This window comes from Dysidea avara, chromosome 13 (genome assembly GCF_963678975.1).
Source record: "Dysidea avara chromosome 13, odDysAvar1.4, whole genome shotgun sequence".
Classification (NCBI taxonomy): domain Eukaryota; kingdom Metazoa; phylum Porifera; class Demospongiae; order Dictyoceratida; family Dysideidae; genus Dysidea; species Dysidea avara.
The window spans coordinates 1,811,994-1,837,025 of NC_089284.1; the positions used below are offsets into that span (position 1 = coordinate 1,811,994).

General features: G+C 38.7%; 2 protein-coding genes across 6 annotated transcripts in view; one reads left to right on the forward strand and one right to left on the reverse strand.

The window, feature by feature from the left end:
* LOC136243577 (serine/threonine-protein kinase unc-51-like) lies at positions 1 to 17,526 on the reverse strand. Of its 5 annotated transcripts, none has more exons than XM_066035104.1 (21): positions 17,368 to 17,526; positions 17,046 to 17,168; positions 16,890 to 16,982; positions 16,366 to 16,410; positions 16,271 to 16,306; positions 16,097 to 16,133; positions 15,945 to 15,995; positions 15,702 to 15,830; positions 11,662 to 11,837; positions 10,674 to 10,812; positions 10,571 to 10,618; positions 9,420 to 9,526; positions 9,187 to 9,268; positions 9,089 to 9,132; positions 8,046 to 8,894; positions 7,837 to 7,987; positions 7,441 to 7,532; positions 488 to 535; positions 320 to 370; positions 176 to 266; positions 1 to 121 (listed from the first exon to the last, which is right to left on the reverse strand). In XM_066035104.1, exons 2-21 carry the CDS (start codon positions 17,139 to 17,141, stop codon positions 69 to 71), a joined length of 2,418 nt encoding a protein of 805 aa, XP_065891176.1. In that variant the 5' UTR covers positions 17,142 to 17,168; positions 17,368 to 17,526; the 3' UTR covers positions 1 to 68. The 5 variants fall into 5 exon arrangements, with proteins under 5 accessions (XP_065891176.1, XP_065891174.1, XP_065891175.1 ...); XM_066035102.1 differs by having other exon boundaries at positions 317 to 370; XM_066035103.1 differs by having other exon boundaries at positions 317 to 370; positions 17,046 to 17,157; positions 17,368 to 17,518.
* LOC136243578 (microprocessor complex subunit DGCR8-like) overlaps positions 17,497 to 25,032 on the forward strand; it is a 19,451-nt gene continuing 11,915 nt past the window's right edge. Inside the window, exons 1-2 of the mRNA XM_066035107.1 lie at positions 17,497 to 17,838; positions 18,065 to 18,210. Coding sequence (XP_065891179.1) covers positions 17,631 to 17,838; positions 18,065 to 18,210 — 354 coding nt within the window. The 5' untranslated portion in view covers positions 17,497 to 17,630. The remainder of the gene's footprint in view (positions 17,839 to 18,064; positions 18,211 to 25,032) is intronic.

Sequence of the window (25,032 nt, forward strand, 5' to 3'; positions counted from 1 at the left end):
TATATTTATACATAATTATATGCTTTTTCATATATAGTTTAAAAATTTATATCAATTGCAATAGATTACTATATATAATGGCTGCTGACATGAGTAATTCTTTGTTCCAGCATTTCAATATCTAAAGAAGACTTGGTTAAAGAAAAGTGTAGGATACACAGATTATCAAGGATACATTTTTGTAAAATGATTTTATCCCTTTGTGACTTCACAACATTTTCCAAATGCTTCAGTATACAGTTTGCAATCTTGTATCTCTTGACACACTAAATAATTCAGAATACTAAAACACAAGACATGTGTATGATGTACTAACTACCTCGGAATGTTCTTGAGAGCCAAAACTTTCATCTAGTGCAACTGCTTGACACTAGAAAACATGACACAAAACTGTAGCATCTGCTAATTATAATGAAAAATGTGATGTGTGTGTTACATTGTACATGGTGGGTCTGTGTGCACATCGTACACACTTATGCAGCCTTACCAAGTCCATTGCTTGTACATATAATAATTTTTCTGCTTTCACAGAAGGCTACAGAAAACATTCATAATAACATATAATGAAACAAATTCATGATATACTAGTTAAAGCACTATGGAAAATGCAATATGAAAATATAAATGGGACACAAAAGAGGACACTGGTACTGTAAGTCCATGAAGAATGCATTGTACATGTACTGTGGTATGCCAAAAGGCAGCACTTGGGCTGAAGCAACATCGAACAGTGAAAAAATCAACCCCACAGTCTTAGCCGTTATTGAGTTACACTTGTTTGAAGGCATCAGGCAGTCAGTAGAAAATTCCGTTTAACAATTTTTGTTTTTTTAAATTCCGTGGCAACTTGTTGAAAGTGTTTCAGGTTGATCTGAAGAAACTCACCCACTACAACATGCTGAATTATTGTGTCATTTTGCCTTCATAATGTCATTGTGCATTTGTGCTCATCCAACATTTGCATAATCACGTGATATCTATATATCAACTGAATCACCATTGCGTGAGGAGCAACATGACATCAAGAGTAAGTCAATATGACGAAGTACAGCCGAGTTATTGTCTTTTGTACATCATTATGTGAAGAAGGAAGACGGAAGGATAGTTCTTTTGCTGTGGGAAGCTCTGGGTTGGGTGGATGCAACAAAGTATGGGACCATTTCAAACCAAAATTTAATGGCGAGTAAGATGGTGTTTGTCATTTTTAGATACCATTTTGTGTTATGGAATTTTGTTTTACAAGGAATCCATGCGATTCAGTTTACCGGATTATGCATTTTCAGTGCTTGCATTTTATAAAACAGCTGCAGGTTTAAGGGTTAAAAGTTTTTATTTAATAGAATTTCTGCTGACTAACTGATGCCTTTAGCCAACTGTAATTTAATTTTTGATAAGGCTACAGGCATGATGATTTCTTCACTACGGTACCGTATGGAGGGAAACTTTGGCGCCGTTAAAATTTGGCGATTGACCATGAATTCGCCAAATTTTCCCCATCCAAATACTTTGGTGGCAAAGAAAATAGTAAACCAAGCCTCGAACTAATCAATTTTCTACTCAACCAAGGGATAGTGGGCCAGACATTACGCTAGAGCCAAGCCTGCCTCAACTACCTCACTAGGTAGCTAGTTACTGTACACGTGGTATCCTCAAACTTCACCTCGAAATGGGCATGACAAGTATAGCGAGTCCTACCATGTTAAGTACGATATTCACTATTCCAGAGGGTGTAGATCTACTGTCTATATAGTATTATCTTTTTGTTGGTAGCTGACTCCAGGCGCCGAATCGTGAGAGGCATGGCACTCCAGTTCTCGCTTCAGGCACAGCGATTAGTGATCTAATTAATTCAATACGGCATGTGCTTTGCTAACAATTCGCCAAATTTTATTTCGCCAACAGTAATATTTTGCTTGATTCGCCAAATTTTCCCCCCTCCCAAGTTTCCCTCCGTACGGTATTTGACATCATTTCGGCCCAGGCGTGCCTTTTCCCCAACTGCAACAGCTACAATGCATGTATCATGGACTTACCTTTATCCCCCATTGTGTCCCAGTTCTTTTCACTGACAACACAAAGATGTTAATTTGCGGTAGTGTGATGATACAACTTTTCCTGTGGCTGCCTATCATGCTTATTGCCCATATTTTCCATAGCGACTGCATTGATTGCAGAGATGCTTCTTGTATTGTATAGTACTTCATGTGTAACACTGTGTTAACAGGTGAAACATTACTGAAAACAAAGTGAAATCACCACTTCACCTTTCATTTAATTAATTGTTGGGGCATGCATTCAGATGCAAATTAATTTTAAAGGATGCTCTGAAGCTAATGTCACTCAATATAACAAGTAAAGCATATCATATGGTTGCCATGGGCAAACCAAACTCCCATGATTACCTGGGGAAATATGCACATTAAACCTTGAGTGGCACCTTTGAATGCCCCTGATAAAGTGGTATGTACATACATACCGTACAAGCAGAAATTTTGGCGAGTTGAATATTTCGATAAATTGCATTTGGCAAAAAATTAATTAGGCAAAATGTATTAAGTGTAAATGTGGGTGTCAGCAAGCCTTTCAGCGACATGGAATTCCAGCTGGAGTTGCACGTGGTGAAAAACTGTGTATGTGGCTACTGGCTGTTGTAAAATCAGGCGAAATGGAGTCGATAATTTCGAGGGCCATTCATCTTTCCAGAAATAGGGAGCATGCAGCAGAGATCTTGCATGGAATATTATGCCCAATCACGTTGCTGCCTTCCTCAGTAATGGCTACTGCATATGAATTGAATAAATTTTCATCCTCCATTTCACAAGTTGGATTGCAATTACTTACATTTATAAGAGTCGTGACATGTTATATAGTTATACAACGGCCACGAGTGCTCTGCCTGATATAAACGCACGAGCCTGAGGGCCGTTAGGCCCGAAGGCAAGTGCGTTTATACAGGCAGAGCACGAGTGCACGTTATATAACTGTTATGTACCACTCACCTAATAGGTGGGGAGAGTCTCACAAGACAGCTGTAACACTTATAAAGGCCAGGTTTCTAATATCGATTGTGGGTAACCAAGCCGGACGTTGCGATGACGTCCCCCCTGCAGTACTGCAGCCACCTGAGATATTGAAAGCTAGTACGCTATGGGTTATATCACTAACCTGCATTCACTGTTCGACTCTCATTATGTAGTGCTCAACATGCCAGCGTGATCACTCAATCGCCGTATAGACTAAGCGCCAGACTAATCGCCATAGTGATTCTCTCGAGCAAAAAAAAGTAGCTAAATAGATGTTTTAAGTAAACAAAACCCAACTACTAAACGATACTAGTCTAATTCTTACTATTCACACTGGCTAAACTCGAATCTGGTGGCATGACAAAACTGGTTACCACAATCGAGCGTAAAGGTTAGTATTATTTAGAATATAATTTGTTTTATTGAGTCATTGTCGAAGTGGACTACAGTTTAATCTGGGCTAAGATGGCACCAGACTAGTAAGGTGTATAAGTACGTTTATATATATGTAGACTAGAGTTGTGACCACTCGTGTTGGCTTTTTCGATCGCCATTGGCTGCTTGTAAACATTATACGTATTGGTGACGTTATGGCCCACAATCGACCTTTACATGTCAGGCTATAAAAGAATTCGAGTGATCTGTGAAGTGTCCTTCCACCTATTAGGTGAGGTGTCGTAGTGGTCTTCACCACCGGCACTTGTGCTATGCTGCACAAAACCGCAGCCAGTGCAATATCTGTATATTGCACTGCGGTCGGTGCATTATAACTTATAATGCACTCGTTGTGGTCTACAAAACCACAACCAGTGCGTTATAAGTTATAATGCACTCGCTGCGGTCTGCAGCAGTGCAATATACAAATTATGGTACTGGCGGTGCCTTTGAACTGCCCACGCAGAGTGGTACATACAATATTAAACAGCTAGTAAAGACTGGCCCTTCCATAGAGGCCTAACAGACGGAGCCATTGAAAAGAAATCTAGACTTGCTACACAAACCACCAGCCAAGAAGAAAATGACAATAGCGAAAGTGGACACAGCTTCGATTTTCAGCAGTCTCAACATGCAGTGTGCAATTCTATTGCTTACCTATTATAATTATTAAATCCCAGTGCGTGGGAGTATCAAAGTGCTGCGCTGGGTTATATGCCATAACTACCATACAGCTAGACAGAGCAGCGCTGCTACTGTACGATATATTAGTTATCACCCAGTGATAACTAACTTATCACCCTGATGCAGAGCCACTCAGTCTCGTCCATGACATCATAATGACCGCGAATGGTATCGTTTACCAATGGAACAAAGAGCCAAATAAGGAAATATTGATACAAAACACACCAATACAGCACTTAAACCAGGATGTATCCATTCATTGGACTGGACTACTGGACTGGATTACAGGACTGGACTACTGGATTCACCTTAAACAGATTTTTTCAACCACAAACACCTTTTTCAACCACAAACACCTTTTTCAACCACTAAAAGTGATTTCATAGAGTAGTACACCACATTTGAAGCTAGGGCTCTCCTCTCCATGTCTTGTCTAGCATAAAGAAGAGGTACATACAGCTAACTGTTAAAATTAGGCGTTACAGCGCAAGTGCTGAAGGTCTGTAAGATACCTGGCCCTACAGCCTGTTTAAAGATGTTATATTAAGTATTTTTGAAAAAGGTGCTATATAGTTTTGGAGGTCTATAACTTTGGTTTGAACTCCTGTTACACTCACTGTATTTTTTTTGAAAATACGTGTAACCTTACCTTCCTGTTTGAAAATGTGTGCATTGGGAAGCAATTCTTTAACACTGCATACTCGTTGCTATTTACAAACATTGTAAACAAAAGAGCCAGCAAAGTTAGAGTGAATGCACAGACTACAGACAATTTCTATATCATAATGGTGTAAAACATATATATGGTGGCTATTTTACAAAAGAAGGCTAAATAGATAAGACGGCAGCACAGTGCTTGAAACATTGCTAATAGTAGGCAAATTACGATAAAGAACTGCACCAAGGTTTTAGTGTAGTTTTTGTGATCAATGTACAAGTTTTATGGCTCACGGTGAATGGTGTCAGTTTGTAAGACACTTAAGTCTGGTGATAAAATGCAAAAAAAAAAGAAAAAAAGAATTGAATCCAGTAATCCAGTCCAGTAGTCCAGTCCATGCACCCCTCAAACTAGGGATGCCACGACATAGAAATTTTTATGTCACATGTCATAGAGGTTTATGTCACGACATGTCCAACATGTCGTATGTCACGACATAAGCAATTCTTAAAGTTCTGCAACTGAATCTGATACTTATGAACTGTATAGCTATATATTTTGATTCAAACATGCAAAAATATCAACTTAAACCCCAGTGCGTGGGAGTATCAAAGCGCCGCGCTGGGTTATAACTACCATACAGCTAGACAGAGCGGTGCTGCTACTGTACGATATATTAGTTATCACCCAGTGATAACTAACTTATCACCCTGCTGCGGAGCCACTCAGTCTCTTTCGCGACATCACAATAACCGCGAATGGCATTGTTTACCAATGGCACAAAGAGCCAAATAAGGAAATATTGATACAAAACACACCAATACAGCACTTAAAAACTACCTAAATCTTACAAGAAAACTGTTAATCCTTTACACAATAACACTACAAGTTACCAATACCGTGATAGCTAGTTTAACAAATGTCAAGAATAGTCCGTGACGATTTTCGCTCCAGCAATCACTCCCAACGATCACTATGGTGAAGAACTAACTTCCTCTAGCTTCATCGTTCTATCTTGGACTATGGTAGCCACTTGTTGGTCTTTATTTTTCTCTTGCACACCACGCGACACCACCATACCAATTTCTGACGAAGGCGAATCGTACCTGGAACCGCTGCTTCATAACACCGCCCTTCGCTACAGTTTGTAGGCAGTATGTAAGGTCTCTCTTGTAGCTACGAAGTAGAATCTCCACACAATTCGGACGAAATCTTGAGGAACTCAAACCGGAACTTAATTTACTATCCGTAAACTTCTGCGCACTCCCGCGCACTGGGATATAAAACAGTTATATCCCGTATACTCGGATGATATCATTGTTATTACACTCGTCCTCGGCTCCGCCTCGGACTCGTGTAATAACAATGATATCACCCTCGCACCGGGATATAACTATAACTTAAACATCAGCAATATTACCTATGACATCAACAACCAACATGGCTCATACTTTTGTCAATTTTTCTCAAGTTATTGCATCAAATTTGATCAAAATGAATGGAAAAGTGTGCATTATTAAGAGACATTTATGTCACGACGCATTATTAAGAGACATTTATGTCACGACATAAAGAAGCCTATGTCATATCATATCATGGAGCTTTATGTCACGACATGTCATATGTCACAACTATCGTGGCATCCCTATCTTAAACCAGCTAAATCTTACAAGAAAACTGTTAATCCTTTACACAGTAACACTACAAGATACCAATACGATAGTTTAACAAATGTCAAGAATAGTCTGTGACAATTTTCGCTCCAGCAATCACTCCCAACGGTCACTATGGTGAAGAACTACCTTCCTCTAGCTTCATCGTTCTATCTCGGACTACGGTAGCCACTTGTTGGTCTTTATTTTTCTCTTGCACATCATGTGACACCACCATACCAACTTCTGATGACGGCGAATCATACCTGGAACCACTGCTTCGTAACACCGCCCTTCACTACAGTTTGTAGGCAGTATGCAAGGTCTCTCTTGTAGCTACGAAGTAGAATCTCCACACAATTTGGACGAAAACTTGAGCACAGTGACTGGAACTCAAACCGGAACTTAATTTACTATCTGTAAACTTCTGCGCACTCCCACGCACTGGGATATAAAATAGTTATATCCCGTATACTCGGATGATATCATTGTTATTACACTCGTAACGGGATATAAGTATAACTTATCACAGAAACACAAATGGCGAAATTTTAATTTGGCAATTTTGTAACCATTCGCCAAATCGCCAAATTTAGTTCCACGCCAAAATTTCTGCTTATACGGTATGTTAGAGTGATTGATTGTATATCAATTCAATTAAATACAATGTAGGACCTCCATTATCTGAACACCTGGGTGCCAGTTCAATCACAAAAGTGTTCAGAAAACTGAATTTGTTTGGATAAATGGAGCCCATTCATTTACAGAGTTCTGTATTCTAACAGAAACTTACAGGATGTACACTAATAGAAAGTTCACCTAATGAAGAAATACACTAATATAGCAGTTGCTTATACTGTTTGGATAATCGAGGGTTCAGACTATCAAAATTTGGATAATTTGTACCCAAATTGCAAGAGCAAGAGAAGGTATTATGGCTAGCATTAAATTTAACTTCAAATGGACATCACTAATACTATGAACTCACCAAATGTTCACCTGAACTGCTTTTAACTAAATGAGCTGCTCTTACTGCCTCACCATGACAAAACTTTTGTAATTCCCTAACTCTTTCTTGCTCTATGGAAAAGATACACATTAATATTAAATAAGCGAGACTAGTGTACACACCTACTTCATCGCCAAGTATGCACTTAGTAAATGATATGCGCATAATATAAGTATGTGTGTGTGTGAGGATGTGTGTTTGTGTGAGTGCGTGATTGTGTGCGTGCGTGTGAGATTAACAACCAGACTCTATGGTGCTGCAAATACACTGAAACTCCATAAGGAAGTTGATGTTCCAGTTTCAACCCCCACCATAATTACAGTGTGTGCACATAATCACACATACACACACATCATACAGTGTGTTTAGACACACCTCTAGTAAGGTTCACAGATGGTTCTTGACTGCTTCTAGCCACTTCAAGCTCAACGTCCTTCAGTGTGGCTGCTAGTATGTTGTTAGCTTTCATATACAATACAAGCTGTTCAGCATATCTCTGGGACTGTTCTGAACTACCAGACATATTCTATAAAGCACATAAACTATAAACTACACACAATAATTATCAATGTTAGGCAATTTACCATTGTAAAAAGTTCCTTAGAAAAGTTAATGAAATTGTTTTCCCTTTGTCTTGCCATCCTCATTACCTCATCCACAATAGTTATTGCATCATCAAGAGCTGTTGCACAGTTTAAAAAAGGGTTATTAAATATTGCTGAGCTTTTATTAGAACTACTACTGCTAAACGCTGGTTTGACAGGTTCAAAGTCTGATGTTTCCTCCTTCTCAACAAACTGTGAGAGCAGGAAATCTTTACTTAAATCATCAAATAAGTCATCTTCTTTTAGTGAACTAAATTTTGGCTGTTCTTGGTGGACACCCCTTCTTGCAACACGTGGCAAAGTATTTGAGCGATATCTAGTACCATCCTCACCATTTGTTCCTTGGCTTCTGCTACTATGACAGTCTATCTTGGATTTAAGCAACATGCTTTCTGATACAATGGAGTTTTCAAGGGAAGTATGTTTATGGGGTGAACTGCTATGTGGAGGGGTATGCCTATGATCACCAAATACACACATCCCTGATGGTGACATAGAATATCGTGTTGGAAAACCATCTTGTGAGTGTCGCTTTTTGATAGAAACAGGAGATGCTTGAAAGACTTGGTTATTGCCACGTAAGGAGTTGTGTCTTCTAAAACTGGGTGGGGTAAGTGTGTGTGACTTAACATAGCTCTCTTCAGGTATGGAATTAGGTGAATTCTGAAGTGGCATTAAATTCTTAAAAGGAGACGTGCTTGGAGAAGGTGATTGGTGATAAACTTGATTTCCAGTGCTATGTGTTTTTCGACTAAACGGGATGTTAATAACATTACTGGATCGTCTGCGGCTACTTCCAGGAGATCTTGGAGTAATCACAACAAAACCCTGAAAATTAAAAAAAAAAGGTTTATGTAGGGTGGTTGTTACAGGGGATGAGTGCACATACAGTACTAACACATGGTGGAAATTTTCTCTCACAAATATTATAATGAACACTTTTGGGGAGAATGGCACATTGAAAATTGTAATTTAACTCATGAACTTGTCAAAATGTTTCTGTCACAGACTAAATAACTCACTTCCTCTGTATCCTCAGAATACTGCAAACTACTACTCTCTCCACCTACAGTACAAAGGAAATTAGAATGTAAGGAAAAAATTGTTCATCACAAGTTACTTGAGTTGACATGGTGGAAAGAAGGTGGGCAGTTAGAAGATGGTGATGATCCAGCTGAGTTAATGGAATGTTGATATCGATCCTAAAGAACACATGACAGGAATCACACACTACTGTAGATGTAAGAATCCAATAGTTATGACGAATAAGGCAGGATACAGCCTTTAGATATGCGCATATACACAGGATCAACCTACACAGTAGTACATACACTTTGGTAGCAGGATACTTACTGGGGAAGAGGATGGAGAATTCTGATAACTGTGAATGGAGGTTTTGGGCTTACGAATTGGTACTGGATCACTTGATACAGTGGGGAATGTAGTTACTCCAGGAGAACCTTTAGTGAAATGACACAGCAATGATAAACATCACCAAAAACACTTCCACTGAGATCAGAGGAAGTGAGTATATAGTTCAACGTTTGCTTCCTGGAAGTCAGTCAATTTCAACACAGCAGCAGTCTAATATTGAAGGTGTTCCAAGGTAGTGCTACGTAGTGCTAAGCTAAGTGGTTCCCCAAGTAATCAAGCAGTAATTTATTACTGTAACAAAATGACTTGAAAGTGAAGTGATATAATTAGGCATGTACAAACGTCAGTATAGCAAAAAGCTAATTTGACCTATTGTTCTTAACTAACACAGTTACACAATGAAACAAGGGAGATCATCTATACTTGCAGTTATAATATACACTGTAGTGTTTTCGAACAGTGAAATAGCTTGTCAATAGTACAGCAATGACTGAAGTACGAATTAGATGATTAAACATCCACTGCAGGTTTAGGTAGTCTCCCTTGTTTAATTACTTTTATCCCTACTCATTTTAAACTTTCCTTGTATTATAGCTTTGCTTTTACTTTCAGTATTGCTCCACCCACTAGCTACACTCAAGAACAGTACAAAAACTGCCTCTGCAATTAATCCACTTACTGCAGAAATCCATGACAGGCGAAGCCACAGATGCAGTATCCATGAACACACACCTATGTGGTAGTAGAGAAAGAAATGGGAGGCCAAATTAAAGCTAAGTTGATGATGCATACATTGTAGCTGCTGCAGTTGGCAAAAAAGTATGTCTCCTGCTTTAGTGACGTCAAACAGTTAAGAAATTAAACCATAGGGTTAACCATACCTGGGTTATGCTTGACTGAAGGCATCAGTTAATAGAAAGTTCAATTTTAAATTCCATAGAAATTTGTGGAAAACATTCAGGTAGCCCTGAGTGCATGCTTGGTTTTGATTATACACTGACTTGTAGCAATAAGTTGTTATGAAGGAAAGGTGAGGCCGGTTTTTGGTTGACAATCTCTACTATATGGTACTACTAAACCTACGTAGGTACTACTGTACTGTACTGTACTGTACTGTATAATAACTTTACCATCAGCCATTTTCTTTCCTGTGATAAATGGATGTGCAAAGAAATCGTCTAAAACAATAATACTGGTATCAAATACATGCATGTAAGACAAATAATGACAAACCAAATCCAATTCTTTCCTTAGGTTCCTTCTTCAGCAGTCTTATCAGGAGATCAGCCAAAACCTTAGAAGTGCCATCCTCAATAACTGGAATTAGCTTGTCTTTCTGATATCTCTTCTTCAAGGCTTCAGGATTTTGAGCCTATATGTACCATAAAAAGAAATTTAAGGTGGAATTGTAAATACAAAGCAGTGGTATATACAGCTACACATTGTACTTGTGTGGGAGGATCAAAGCATTTTCCATACAGTACAAACTAGCTATATAACTGTACTGTATGCATTCATAAAGTATACAGTTCAATCGACCATACAGTACACAATGGCACTTTCTCAACATGTACTTATGTTATAGTTAAAGTACCGGTACATGTGGAAAATTACAGCACTCATGGTGTGTCTCAAGGCTAATACAGCACTCAGTGAATACAATCATAGGCAGTGGTTTAAGTGTTCTTACTTTTGGAGCATTCATGTGGAGTTACTGAACTGCTCGTTGTGTGGAAAATACAGATGTTACAAAAAGAACTCCACTCAGACAGCATGACTGATTACGAGGTAAATTACTTAAACTAGCCAAACTACTACAAACACTTACTGATAATTTGATTGCCGAAAATTGTAGCGGTTTGGATACTTGAGATAAACACTCCAAGCAAAAAGACCAGGACATCACCAATACTATGAACTCACCAATACTATGAACTCACCAAATGTTCACCTGAACTGCTTTTAATTAAATGAGCTGCTCTTACTGCCTCACCATGACAAAACTTTTGCAATTCCCTAGCTCTTTCTTATAAGTTTATGTGTACAGAAAACATAACACGAGGGGGTGAGAGGTAATACAGCACAAGACGAACATGTGCAGCAGTGCTTTAATTATAAACATCACACACAGATTGAATTATAAAATTATTGACATGGTATGTATGAGAAAACTTGTGTACACAACAATGAATTCAGTGACATCCGCTATCTGTCTACTTACAGTGAAAGGTGCTTTGCCATATTTACACTGGTAAATGATAGTCCCAATACTCCACAAGTCCACCTTAGCATCATATGACTTTGATAACAACACTTCCGGGGCCATATACAGTGGTGACCCACACAGTGTGTGGGCCATGCCTTCACCAGTCAATTCCCGTGCAAATCCAAAATCAGCTAAAGTAACAAAACAAATGTAAATGGAGTTAAACAATGACAATGCCATCTGCAATGGGCATAGATGTCCAAAACTAGTGGGACAGCCTAGACATTCACAAAATACACATGGATGATTCCTCATCTATGAAACATAGTGCGATATTGGTAAAACCTATATCTCAATAAGTGACAACAATTTATTCTCAATAATCAATATTGTCTTGATAATGATGTGACATCGTAGCAGACATGGGGCCAAGTACATGAGTACTTATACTTAAGTACACTTAAGTACAGATTTGAAAGTACTTGTACTTTACTTAAATACTTTCTTAAATTCCCCAATGTACTTGTACTTATACTCAAGTGCTAAGTACTTGTATGTACTTGAGTACTTAAAGTACTTGTAAGTACTGCAAACATTGTACATAGTTTGTACACAGTGGGTGTACAATGAGAATATCAAAATTGTATGAAGGTGCAGTTTACAACTTCTTGCGATTCTTCTACTGCCTTCCCCAACCTTACTGTGTGTCATGTTGCCACGATTAACGATGTCGCCAATGCTGTTGTTCAAGTCAGTGCGTTTTAAGAGTTTAAGAGAGAGAATAGTTGACAAAAACCAACCCCCCTAGGCACACTTACATACTACAATACACTGAATACAGCATATATTTTACTACAGCAAAATGTACTTGTACTTTACTTAAGTACTTCCAGCATGTACTTGTACTTTACTTAAGTACTCTCTTGATTGCTGCTGGAGTACTTGTACTTGTACTTGGAAAATTCAAAAGTACTTGTACTTTACTTAAGTACTTGTAAATGTACTTGGCCCCACGTCTGCATCATAGAACTGTTTGGTAAACACAGCTTTTGACATGAAGTCAAGTAGTGGTTAAGCCAGAAATTTTATCACTTCCCCAACTAGCTTGACACCTTTTCACAAGTTTTCCATCTGACTGTGGTTGATTTACAATAGATTTGATTTACTATTATCGTGATAAGTAAATTTGTTATCTTTTATGATAGGTAATTTAGGTACCAATTTTTGGCAATGTTTATAGCTAATTTTATCCTGCTTCACTAATATACTGGTGTTCCAAGCGACAGCAGTATAAAGCTCGTCATTATTGTCTCCTACCCATGTGACAGAATGAAATATTACATCAAATCGCTTATCATAAATTTTTTAATTAGGCAAGGGATATAACCTAGTATTCAATCATGCTTTAGGGTGACTCTGACCCCTTATGTTTATTAAGTTGTTCCACATAAACTGTTGATATTAACTGCATGTCTAGGCATTGCTAAGTTCAGACAACAATGGTTTCTTTATTGAAACATAACTGTACTGTTCAGATAGTAAATTAACTCTAGCAAGAGTTCATAATATACATACTGAGGAGAATATCCTACTCTCATATACCCCTGTAGAAGGGCGTACGGTGAAGTTATGACGTTACACTTCCATTTCTCTTTGTATAAAATTAATCAAACATAGTATCAATTGAACACACGCCTAAAATTGCTAGCAACCAAACTAACTCAGTGTTTCTCACTGAACTACAAGCGTGTCTTCATGGGTTGTGTAGGCATAATATAGCCCAGTGCTAATGATTCTTGCACTTTATGGCTGCTCATACATCACAAACCACAACACCACCTTGTTAAAACATCATAACTTCACGATACGCCCATCTACAGGGGTATATAAAAGTAGGATACTTTCAATATACTATGAACTCTTGACCCTAGCAAAAGATACCATTCTTTATACAAAATGTACTGCTTGGGAAGGATCACAGTATACTGGATCATACTAGTGCACAGGAGAAAATTTGAAACTAGCTATGTTACACAAGTAGGGAGAGGCAGATACAATGCATAACATTGTAGCAGCTTGGAGCGGCCAGGGTTCATAAGATACAGGTATTTACTAGCTATGACAAGTATAAACATGGCTTGCAGTGCATTTACATTAACAGTTGGGCACAGTAGTTTGAGTTACACTGTATGCTTGGCTAGAAACATTAGTCAGTCAGCTAATCTGTTAGACAGTCAGTCAGTCAGTCAGCAGAAAATTCAGCTAAACTAGACAGATGCTTGGGATGAGCCTGAGCTGTGTGTTATGTGACATTTGGGTAATTAGACATACTTTTAATTTATTGATCATGAGAAAAGCAGAAGATGCACTGGAGAGAGAAGTCTAGGAAATTGGTATTTGCTGAGATGAATTTATTTTTTATTGCTTACTGATTAGTTAAATAAATAGTATAAGAGGAGGGTGTTAAAGTCATCAAAAAACTGCCAGACAAGTACAGTAGCTACAATATCAATACTTCATAGTAGAGGATTTGCAACATTCAACACTTTTCAATTATTTACTGTTGGCATTATGTATTGATTACAAAACAAAAAAAAGAACTATTAATCAGCAGTAATATGCAGTGTTCAACAATTATTACTATGTCACAGAGGATACAATGTCCTTATGAGTAATTATATAATTCAGTGAAGGTGCTGAAATAGTGGTCTAGTTATGTGATACTAATTTACCTTGCCTGTCTTTCATCAGGAGTCTCGGTTAGTCTTCTTGACCTAGACTGCTCATATTTTCTCCTGAGGCTCTCTTCTATTTCTGACTTACTCTGCTGTGATCTTATAGCAGCGCATCTATTCCTACTGTACTCTCTGCGCCTAGCTAATCTATACAAAGTACCTGGCTAAGTGGTCAAACATAGTGATATATTATACCTTGTATTGCTTTCTTCAGGTGTTTCTGCAAATTCATTTGCACTCTCTCCTCCTTAACCTATCTTCTCGTGCTTCTTTGGTCTCTACATTAGTCGTCATGTGGTTCCACACATGATCAAAATATGTAGCATGGAGTGGTACATTCTTGTTCTGCTTGCGTGACACTCGTACCTACCTTAGACTGCTACACCATCCACTTACATGATGCTCGTACATACCTTGAATCGATACATTACAATTAAATATCATCGTAAATGTGACGCTCGTATATACCATGATCACCGCATTTAATTGTTCACAGTGTCCATATACGTGATGCTCATACATACCATTTTTCCTGAGACAAGCTCAGGCTCATCCCAATATATTTCATAGAAACTTGTTGGAAGGGTCTAGAGTTGCTCTGAAGTAGGGGTAGGAGATATTTTAGATACAGCTGTACTATCATAAATAAGACAACAAATTTGCTTATCAGTAATCTCCATAATCCATTGTAAATCAACCACAGAAAACTTGTGGAAAGGTGTCAAACTAGTTGGGGAAGTGACATGACTTTATGCAAACAAATAATTATGTCAGTCTATATGATGTCATTTACAAAATATTGAGATAGAATGGTTGTCACTTATTGAGATGTTGGTTTTACTATTACCTCACACCTACTGTATAACCATTACTGCCAAGTGGTCATGATGGAAAGTGAGGCTGGTGTTTTGATGATACTGTTGGACAAGAAAGCCCAAACCTCCATGATCCCTACTATATAGTACTACCACACTGTATGATATTGCACAACACTTCGTGTGAACAGTTACACTTAAGGATATAATGATGAAGTAATCTTTATTATGAAATTGTCAATGCCTGCAAAAGTGATGATCTAGCAATTACCAACACTTGTAAGGGTGTATAGTGATATTGCATAAATACAGAAACTATATCTGGTCAAAATAATCAAGAGACTAGATTACACAACATGGAAAAACCCACACATATACAAACTATATACATGAGAGACAATGCTAGACAATCACAATTGTTACCAAATAGAAACTGCCAATCACATGTATATCCATACAGTATATCAATACTGTGTAACAAAACATATGTACTAATTGTACCTACCTATCTTTAGAACGATGTCTAGAGGATTAATAGATGTTAATGAGGCATGATTATGGACCAGCAGGATATTCTGTGGCTTTAAATCTCGGTGGATAACATTGTGTGCATGTATAGCATCAACAGCATCAGCTATAGCCAAAACAAAGAAACAAATTAAACACTGCATTAACACCCTTTAAATATAAATAAATTGAAGGAATACAAACTACCATTAATATGTACCTATCTACCATTAATATGTACCTATCTGACTCAGAAAATATCTGATGGTTTCTTCAGAGAGTGTTTTCTTAGCTATATGACAAAAATTTACATGACAAAACTCATGTGAGATTATACAGAAAAAGTACATGACACCGATGAGATAAGATGTAACATACATCCATGACACTCACCAAGTAAATAGTCACTCAAATCTCCACCATCACAATACTAAATACAGTTAAAATTAAAGAAGCATTGTAAAGATGCAATATAAATACATATATACATAATATAGTATCTATATATATATATATATATACACGTCTGTATTGTACATCAAACAATGTTTTAAAGCCAATACGTACCTCCATTACAAGAAATGCATAATATCTTTTAGATTCCTAACAACAACAAAAAGAATTCATGATCATAAGGCATGATCTTGCAAAGAAAACCTTACCACAAAATAGTCATAATACCTCACTATGTTTTCATGTCTCAGTTGCTATAGAGATGAACAAGAAACATCTAACACGTTGTGTGTGGTGACTACCACACACAACCTGTACTATAAGTATATACAATTAGGAAATTTGTTTATTATTTTTGTGTGTAATTGTTCTGTACATGCTGTGTGCTTGGAATTGTCTCTGTGTCTGCAATAGCTACGTGTGCTGTGGTTGTAACTTATGTATATAAGCTGTGTTTTGGTTCTTGGAAGAACAGCATTGTCAACTGGCTTAAGGCCAAATATAAAATCAAAAAATCCACACCAGTGTCATTTACTGCAATGTTTTAAATGAGGAAATGGCATTGAAATAACAGTACAAACTAAAGTACAGTAAAACCACTCATTTGAACAAGCATTCTAAAGCACTTCAGTTTTAGCTAGAACAAAACTGCTTGGGTTCAAAGGACATACTTGGGGTATTGCCAATATAATCTAGAGCCAACTCTTATACTGTGTAAATGTACATCAAATACCTTTAAAATTGAAATTTCTTTCTGCTTTTCTTTTGAAAATCTTTCTGCAGTACCTTTTAGGGAAATTTGTTTGATGGCAACAGGTTGCTTGGTCTACAAAAAAAAGTTTTAAATATACTTTATATCCGTACAATATTATGTGGTGTTTCACCATACCTCTACACACACTCCTTTGAAGACTATGGCAAACGCACCGTGTCCAAGGATACAACTCCGATCAAGTTCATATTTGCCGCCGATAATTCTAGCCATACTTTACACAGCAAAACTACAGTGAAACTACAGTGAAAACAAATCAAACATATAACGTAGACCACTCATGCTAAAAAAAATTGTCGACAAATTCCCACTTCCATATAAAGATGGTATAAATAAAAGGCCTAAATAAAACACTAAAATAAAAGTCATTCTATACCCAAATTCTTATCTCAGGTATCTCCACATTATAAAGACTGCTGATAGACTACGGTTCACTCACCCAACCGACGTTTAACGTCCTTCATGTACTACCCAAAGTTTAGTTCTCGTTACATGTCTTAGCAAGTTAGCTTCATCACTCAACAGGTAACACTTTGTTTACACATTTCAAATTAGCTCACCAAATTAAAAGTCTTGGGCACGTATTAAGCGCCAGTGCTAAACTTTCTGATGGCTTTAATCAGTCTCGAAAATCAGTAGTGTTCAGACCTGGGATCCGGTCGTGGTTGTACGTGTAGCAGCGTCTGTAGGGTGGTTTGAGCGATGAGTGATCTCGCTGTAAGACTAGAAGATATTTCTGATGATGAGCAGCCTTCCACTGATGCTCCTACTGATACAGATCCCTTAGCAATATCTGGAGGTGCTGCTTATTCAAATCTAGGAAAAGAGATCATCACCCTTAATACTGACATGCCTTGCAGTACTAGTGTTGAGAACAACAGTGAGCAGTCTTGGAAGAGCATTGAAATGTGTACGTTTATGTGTTTTAATGAAGTTTGTCAGGACACTACTGAAAAGCATTTTTATTTTTATACTCAGCAGTCTTCCCTTCAGAAAAGAGTAATTACTAGTTGGGCATCTTTTTGTGTGTGTAACAATTAAACAAAAACCTCCAGTGTATTGTAGCACATTATAATTAATTTTCATATCGGATTGAGGTTTGTTAATTTTATAATTATTAGTTGTTTATATTGTAGCTCCATGCCCAATTCTACCGTATGATCTACCAGAGGGATGGGTAGCTATCCACCATGCTAGTGGTGCTACTGTGTACCTCCATCGTGAGAGCCGTGTTTGTACATGGAGTAGACCTTACATCATCAAAAAGGGCACTTCAGTCAAGGTATTATTAGTAATTACAATTGATTATTGATTGAACCTCACAGTAATTGGTATAATTGTTCTTCCTTACACATGGATACAAGACTTAACTATAGTAGCTGCACATCCAACTACAAGGGTGGGCCTAGGATTTACAATGGGGGTGCTAATATGACAAAGTGAAAAATGTAAGAGGTCGATAAGTTTAAAAGGTTGATACAACTAGCATGCACTATCTTGGGTGGTTTGGGGGCATGCCTACACAGAAAATCTTTGAGCCTTCTAAGATCAAATTAACAATTTTTACTGAATTTATTGAATATGAAAGCATGTATGCATTGAAAGAAGTGATCAGCATCATCAGTAGTACTGTGCAGGCCAAGTACACATAAATGCTGCAGTATGGATTAACTGTAATGTTGAATTTCAAAAAATCTGATGTTGCAACCCCCCTTCCTAAAAAACTAGTGTCACATTGTATTTGCACTAAAGATATTTGTGTGGAGTATGTATAAACTCTGGTAGCAGAGGATCTGATGCTGTGGCCTTGTTAATTTCAAAGGATGCTGAAACTATCGCTATATAGAAAAGGGAAGCATTTAACCCAAAAATCAGTATTGTAGCTAGTGCCATATGACAGGGAATATTGTTGAAAGAAGTTGACAAATGTCATGGTATATGAAGCCATAGATGTACAATACATTATTTCTATTGGATCATACCTGTACTTTTAACACTGAAATATTGGCTACATTAGAAGTGTTTAAAAACATGTTATTTTACCACATTTAGAAAGATTTCTGATTACACCCGTAAATCTGAGATACATTCATGCTATTTAAGCAAAAACAAAGATTTGGTGCACGTGTATGGTTTCCTGAGTAGCTAGAAATGGGCTTATAACCTAGTATTAGTAACAGTTTCAAAACATTTCCTAAGGAAATGATTTTGACGTGGCACCGTATCTCAAATGATTTAGTATACCTTACTCAACTTCCACAGAAAATTTGGTACTTTTATCATAAAGTGAACAATTTCATCAAAATTTGTTGCTAAGCTGCTCTACTACACAGAGATATGCAGGGAGGGATGTACTTATGGGTATGTTTTTGACTATGAGACTAAACAGCTTTTAGCAAGTGTTTTGCATGAATATTTGCATATTTTTACATTTTAATTACTGTCCGATAGTTAAATTCGTCAAACATCCAAACAAAAGCATTTTGATCTCATCAGTGTTCAGTTTGTCAAAGCTAATGAAATGTGGATTTGCCAACTTTCCTTTCATCAAAACTTCCTGTTTTACAGTAAAGTGCTATATTATTTAGTCAAATTTACGGATTGGTTTTTTAAAATGGTTCAGTACATAAAAATAATATAAACTTAGAATTTTAAGTAATTGACATGGTAGGATATTTGGTACAATGGTGAGATAGCAAAGCACAGGTTAGGAAGAAGAGGTTCGATTTCAGTTCAGATACTGGTCCTTTTCTTCATAGTATTAATGAAATCGTTTTGGATATTCTGTTAGAGTAGTTGACTGTTCTATTAGGGTATTTCAATTCACTAGATCTCTTAGTAGAGATTAGCCCATCCCCATGTTCTTTCTACCTTAAATGTGATTTAAAACTTCCTAGCTAACAGTTACTTTGAATTCTAAGAGCTAAATTTGGTAAATTGTTGTATTGTAAGGCCATGTCAAGTTAATCAGTTGTTTCAAAGGCCCAAACTGACTCATCTTTTTCAGATACAGTCACATAAAAGGAGTGCAAAAGTAGTAGAAAATACAAGTAAAGGGGCATGGCCTTGAAAACAATATGTAGCTCATGTGTAGCCACAGTATTTGACTTTTAATTGTATTGGAAAGAATGTAAGGTTCATGCTCTGAGTTTTATAGTGGTAGCTTAAGTGCCTTTATCAGTATTTTAATCATATAACCTTATTAATCAAATCATTTGTGCTAATTTTGTGAGACACACAGACACATGGTTTTCCCAAACCAATTTCAGGAAACCAGGCATGCTGCCACAGCCAGTCTGCTGTGAACAATAGTTAGAGCCACTTCAACTTAATTACCTGAATGGCTCAGATCACAGAGTGATTGCCGGTTATTCTGGATTACATGAGGAATGTGAGGTGAACATATCAACGTGTTTGGCCTAGTTTCCAGATTTTTCAGCAAGTTTTTGTAGGATCAACAATAAAACAGGAAGTGATGTCACTATGACTACTGCCATGTGTTCACACTAATCGGCCTTTTATGGCTATATATGTATCATTGCTGATTGGAGCAATTTAGAGAAAGGAAGACTCTGCTATGTATATCAAACTGGGAGGCTCTGCTCCCTAAACAAGACAGGTTGAACATACTGATGGGTAAAGGATGGGTGAGACACTGATATGTTCACCTCACAATCCTCATGTAACTGGCAATCACTCTGTGATCTGAGCCATTCAGGTAATTACATTTTGGAATGCTCGGATCACATATCAATGGGATGTTTGTGGAGAATCTGTTGAGCAGCACTGCTTGTTCCACAGGGTTACTGTTAACTAGTTTGTAATAAAACCTCTCAAAAACAGATTCAGATCTCCAGTCAGCAGCATCCATAATTTGATTTGTTGTAATTCCAGCTGATGCTGCTGCAGTAGCTGAAGCACTTCTCACTGAATGTGACTTAAATGTGTCAGTGTCTATCCCAGTTAATTTGAGCAGGGTAACTATCCATCTGGCCACTGAAAATGATGATATTGGACTGTGGGGCTTGACATATGAGAGGAGAGGCTTGTCCTGTCCAATTGCAGGAGAATTGAGATTCCTGACTTCTCCTTGGCATATTGTCAAGAGATTTTTCTGATGAGGACCATGGATCTCTGGTCCAAATTCCATTGCAAGTTGCTCCCCAACCTTGTAGGATAGCATCTGATGTTATTGTCATGGATGATGCCTGGGTAATTAGGTTTCACCCATTCCAAGGGCTGAGGTGGAGTTCCCACCACTGAAGATCTTCCAGTGCTTGAGGGGACAATTCGACCACTGTCTGGTAATTCTGCTGGTTGGCTAATAGGGCTTGCTTCAGGCAGACTTGTAGTGAGCAGCAAAATAGTGGCACCATTTGCAGAGCTGGAATGGTTGCATTTAGCTTCCCTAAAAGCTGGGAGAGTAATTGAGCTGGTTGTTCTAAGGATAGCAGACAGTGAGCTTCCTGCCTCATTTTCTTGATCTTCTCCCCTGGCAATTTCAGGTCCATAGTTACTGAGTTCACCATCATTCCCAGAAATTCTTTTCTTGGTCTTGGAACAGGATAGATTTTTTGCTGTTGATAATGAATCCCAGGTTCTCGAGGAGAAACAATGACATCTGGATGTGATTCATTAGCTTCTGCTTGGAGCTTGCCATCAGTAGCATATTGTAATTACTACACGAATACCTAGAGATTTGTGTATCTTCACTGATGGCTTGAGATTCTTTGTAAAGACCCTTGGGGCTGTGCATAGACCAAAGGGAAGACAGTTGAATTGGAATGTCCTCTCTCCCCGACTTGAAGAGTAGATGACAAAATTGAGGGGCTATTGGGACCATAAAGAAGGCATCCTTCAGGTCTTTGGCTATCCATACACTGTAGTAGTTACTATCACTACACAGTATGGGTGGGTATTGTCTTCTTCAGTTAGTATCAGATTATTACCCAATGTGGCTACTATTTCAGAGAGGGTATACATACAGTCCTAAGGAGAAGTGACTGGCTTCTCCTTAGGAGAGCTTTCACTGTATGTAGCCCCTCAATCTTGAAATGCTCTGATTTCACAAATTTGTTTAGGTGCTTCAAGGCAGGTCTCTGATCCCCATCTTTCTTTGGTACTATGAACATATTCGAATAGAACCCACTGTTGGAGCTGAAATTTGACATACACTTGTATGGCCTGCTTCTGCAGGAGGGACTGTATCTCTTCCTCCAGTATATTGCTGCATCTTCTGTGGACAAGTGAGGGTTGCAGGGTGGAGATTGTTGGAGGTGAACAGACAAGAGAGGAATGTAATAACCCTCTAATACTGTTTGAATGACCCATGGTTCCTGGATAGGCTGATTCTGCCAGCAAAGGTCTGACTGGTCTGACAAATGGTCTCTGCCATTGGGAATATGCCTCTCTGAGACTGCTGAATCCATGGTGGATTCTCTCGTTCTAGGGATAGGTGCACTATGGGTAGACCCAGGATTGTATACTGAGTAGGCTCTGCCACTGGATAAGTTGCCTGGATTGGCTTCAGACTTTTGCGCACCCTTCAGAACATTCAGTGGTGTGACCTCTGACACCTGTTGATTGTCTAAACCCTGTAAGTAAGGTGTATTCTCTAACACCCTTTGTCTTTGTGTGCACCCTGGCACTTTTGGGATCACAGCTGAGTGTGTTGACACCCTGGCTTGTTGAGTTTTTGTGACCCTTGCCCCTGCTATTGGGGGTGAAAGGACTGTGTTGTCCATATGAGGAGCAAAAGGATTGTTTTGAGTTTCATGTGGTCTTGCATTTTCTGTTAAAAGGAAGAAATAGAGCAGCATCCTTGAATGTGTCTTCGTCATCAACCAGGGTAGTCAGGTTGAGACACATCAAGGCTTTCAGCATTGCTCAGTGAAGAAGTGGGCTGATGCATTTCCAATCAGATTCAGAGCTTGCTGGGAAGACTCTGCTGCATCCTTGGGATTGAGAGTACCTGCTCGAGCATGGTAACTAGTGGAATAGCTGCATCATGGATGTATCCTTGCATTCCAGCTAGCAGCTGTCTTGTCCGCTGGAGTCATCCTGGACTGGATGGTGGGGTCCAGCCTGGGAACCTTGGTGAAAGGAGTATCAGGAATAGGTTGCTTTCTGTTGATGCTTTTCCTTTTTTGGGGCTCCACAGGGCGGGAGAAGACATCCTGGACGATCTTGCTGTGGTAGCAGAGATTTTCCTCTTGTCACTATCAGCCAAGTCTAAGTCGTCTGGCTGCCAGTAGATTTGTTAGTCATGGTCTATGACTTTTCGTCTTTGCCCTCGCCCCAGTCTCGTGTCATGGTATCAGGCCACTTGTGAGTCGGGGTATCCTCTGTTTGGGGCTCTGCCCCATCAGCTCTGTCTCTGTTGTCAAGGAGGCTCTAGCGTGGGTCGCTGCCGTAGGGAGCTCTGCTCCGCGGTATATACGTTTGACGATGGAGTGTGGAGGCTCTGTTCCGGGCCAGATCCAGTCTGAACGAAAAAGTACTCTGCCCTTCCATGGCAGCAACTTTTGAGGAGATTCTTCCATGTTCTTCATGGAATAGGTTATGGTTTGCTGCCGTGCATGGATTCGAACAGGGATGCCAGATGCGATGATTCCTTGGATGGACATCGTCTGTGATGGTGACGGTGGCGATGCAACTTTCTTGTGTCAGCGATGAGATGAATCACTTGAAGACATGATCTTCGATCCTACTTTCACTAACTGAGAGCAAGAAAAAGGCTGATTAGTGTGAACACATGGCAGTACTTATATGGCAGTCATAGTGATGTCACTTCCTGTTTTAGTGTTGGTCCTACAAAAACTTGTTGAAATCTAGAAACTAGGCCAAACACGTTGACATGTGATCCGACCATTCTGAAATGTAATTGGTTGTTTCACTGGTAAAAATCTCAAGAGCATAGGTTGGGTAGGTCAGCATATAATATACTGGCTAGCTGTGGCAGCATGCATTTGCCTGGCTTCCTGAAATTGGTTTGGGAAAACCATGTGTCTGTGTGTCGATACAGTATGATATGATAGCACTGTATAGTAGGCACAACGAAGGTGTGGGTGTGGCCCGTGATAAAATACACCCAAAACCTGCCTTGATTTCCCCTTATGATGACATGACACTGACAGTACTGGTTGGGTAAATCTAGCCCAAAAATGCCTTCAGATCAACTCGAAATGTGTTTTGTTCAAGATTTTTATTTTAAAAATTTCAATGGAAATTCTACTGCCTGCCTGCCTGCCTGCCTGCCTGCCTGCCTGCCAGCCCGCCCGCCCGCCCGCCTGCCTGCCTGCCCGCCCGCCCGCCTGCCCGCCTGCCTGCCTGATATGTTCAGTCAAGCAAAGTGAAAAGTGGCTACAGCTACAGCCCTACTTCTTTCACAGAAACACTTCAAATTCACTTAAGAAGAAACCTTTAGCCATACAATACGTGCACTATTGTCTTACTTTTATCCTTCCATATACTATAGTGGCCATAGTACAGTACAGCTTCAATCTCTGGGCTTGCATGTTTTGCAATGTTATTACACCAACAGATTACAATACACGTGTCTCAGTTCCATGCGGGTAGTTCAGTGAGCTGTTCTCCGTTGTAGACGAGAAGTTGCCTGCCACCAGGAGATGGACTGCTTGTAGAATGGTATAAACAAAAAAGTGAGCTGTTCTCCATTGTAGACGAGATATTGCCTGCCACCAGGAATGGGGACTGCTTTTAGAATGGTATGCACAAAGCATAATGTATGAAAGTAGACTACCATTGTTGAATTAGTCTGGCTTAGCTGCATGTAAGTGAGTTAGTCTGGTGGCACTACATTGTCCCTACTCTAGTTTAAAATTCCCATTTTTTCTGATACTTGTTTGTGAACTCTTTTTTGTCAATTCATGACCTTGTAAGCTACCAGGAATTGCATATCCTTTTGAGTTGGAAGGGGGGCATGTCCCATGTATAGAAAATCATAGGCAATGTCTAGAGAATTTGCATAGGATAACATGGTACATAAACTATGTGTGAAGATAATTCTGTGCATTATTTGTGGTTTAAAGTGGTGTTTTTTCATAATTAATCAAAATAGTAAATTAAAAATGCATATAACTGC

What these genes read in the sequence shown, in the direction of transcription:
- LOC136243577 (XM_066035102.1), bottom strand. Translation starts at nt 17,141, where the DNA reads ATGGCTAGAATTATCGGCGGCAAATATGAACTTGATCGGAGTTGTATC. An exon ending in AAGAAATTTCAATTTTAAAG is followed by an intron (nt 16,411 to 16,889) that starts GTATTTGATGTA and finishes TCATCTCTATAG; the next exon opens with CAACTGAGACATGAAAACAT. An exon ending in TTTGAGTGACTATTTACTTG is followed by an intron (nt 15,996 to 16,096) that starts GTGAGTGTCATG and finishes TTTGTCATATAG; the next exon opens with CTAAGAAAACACTCTCTGAA.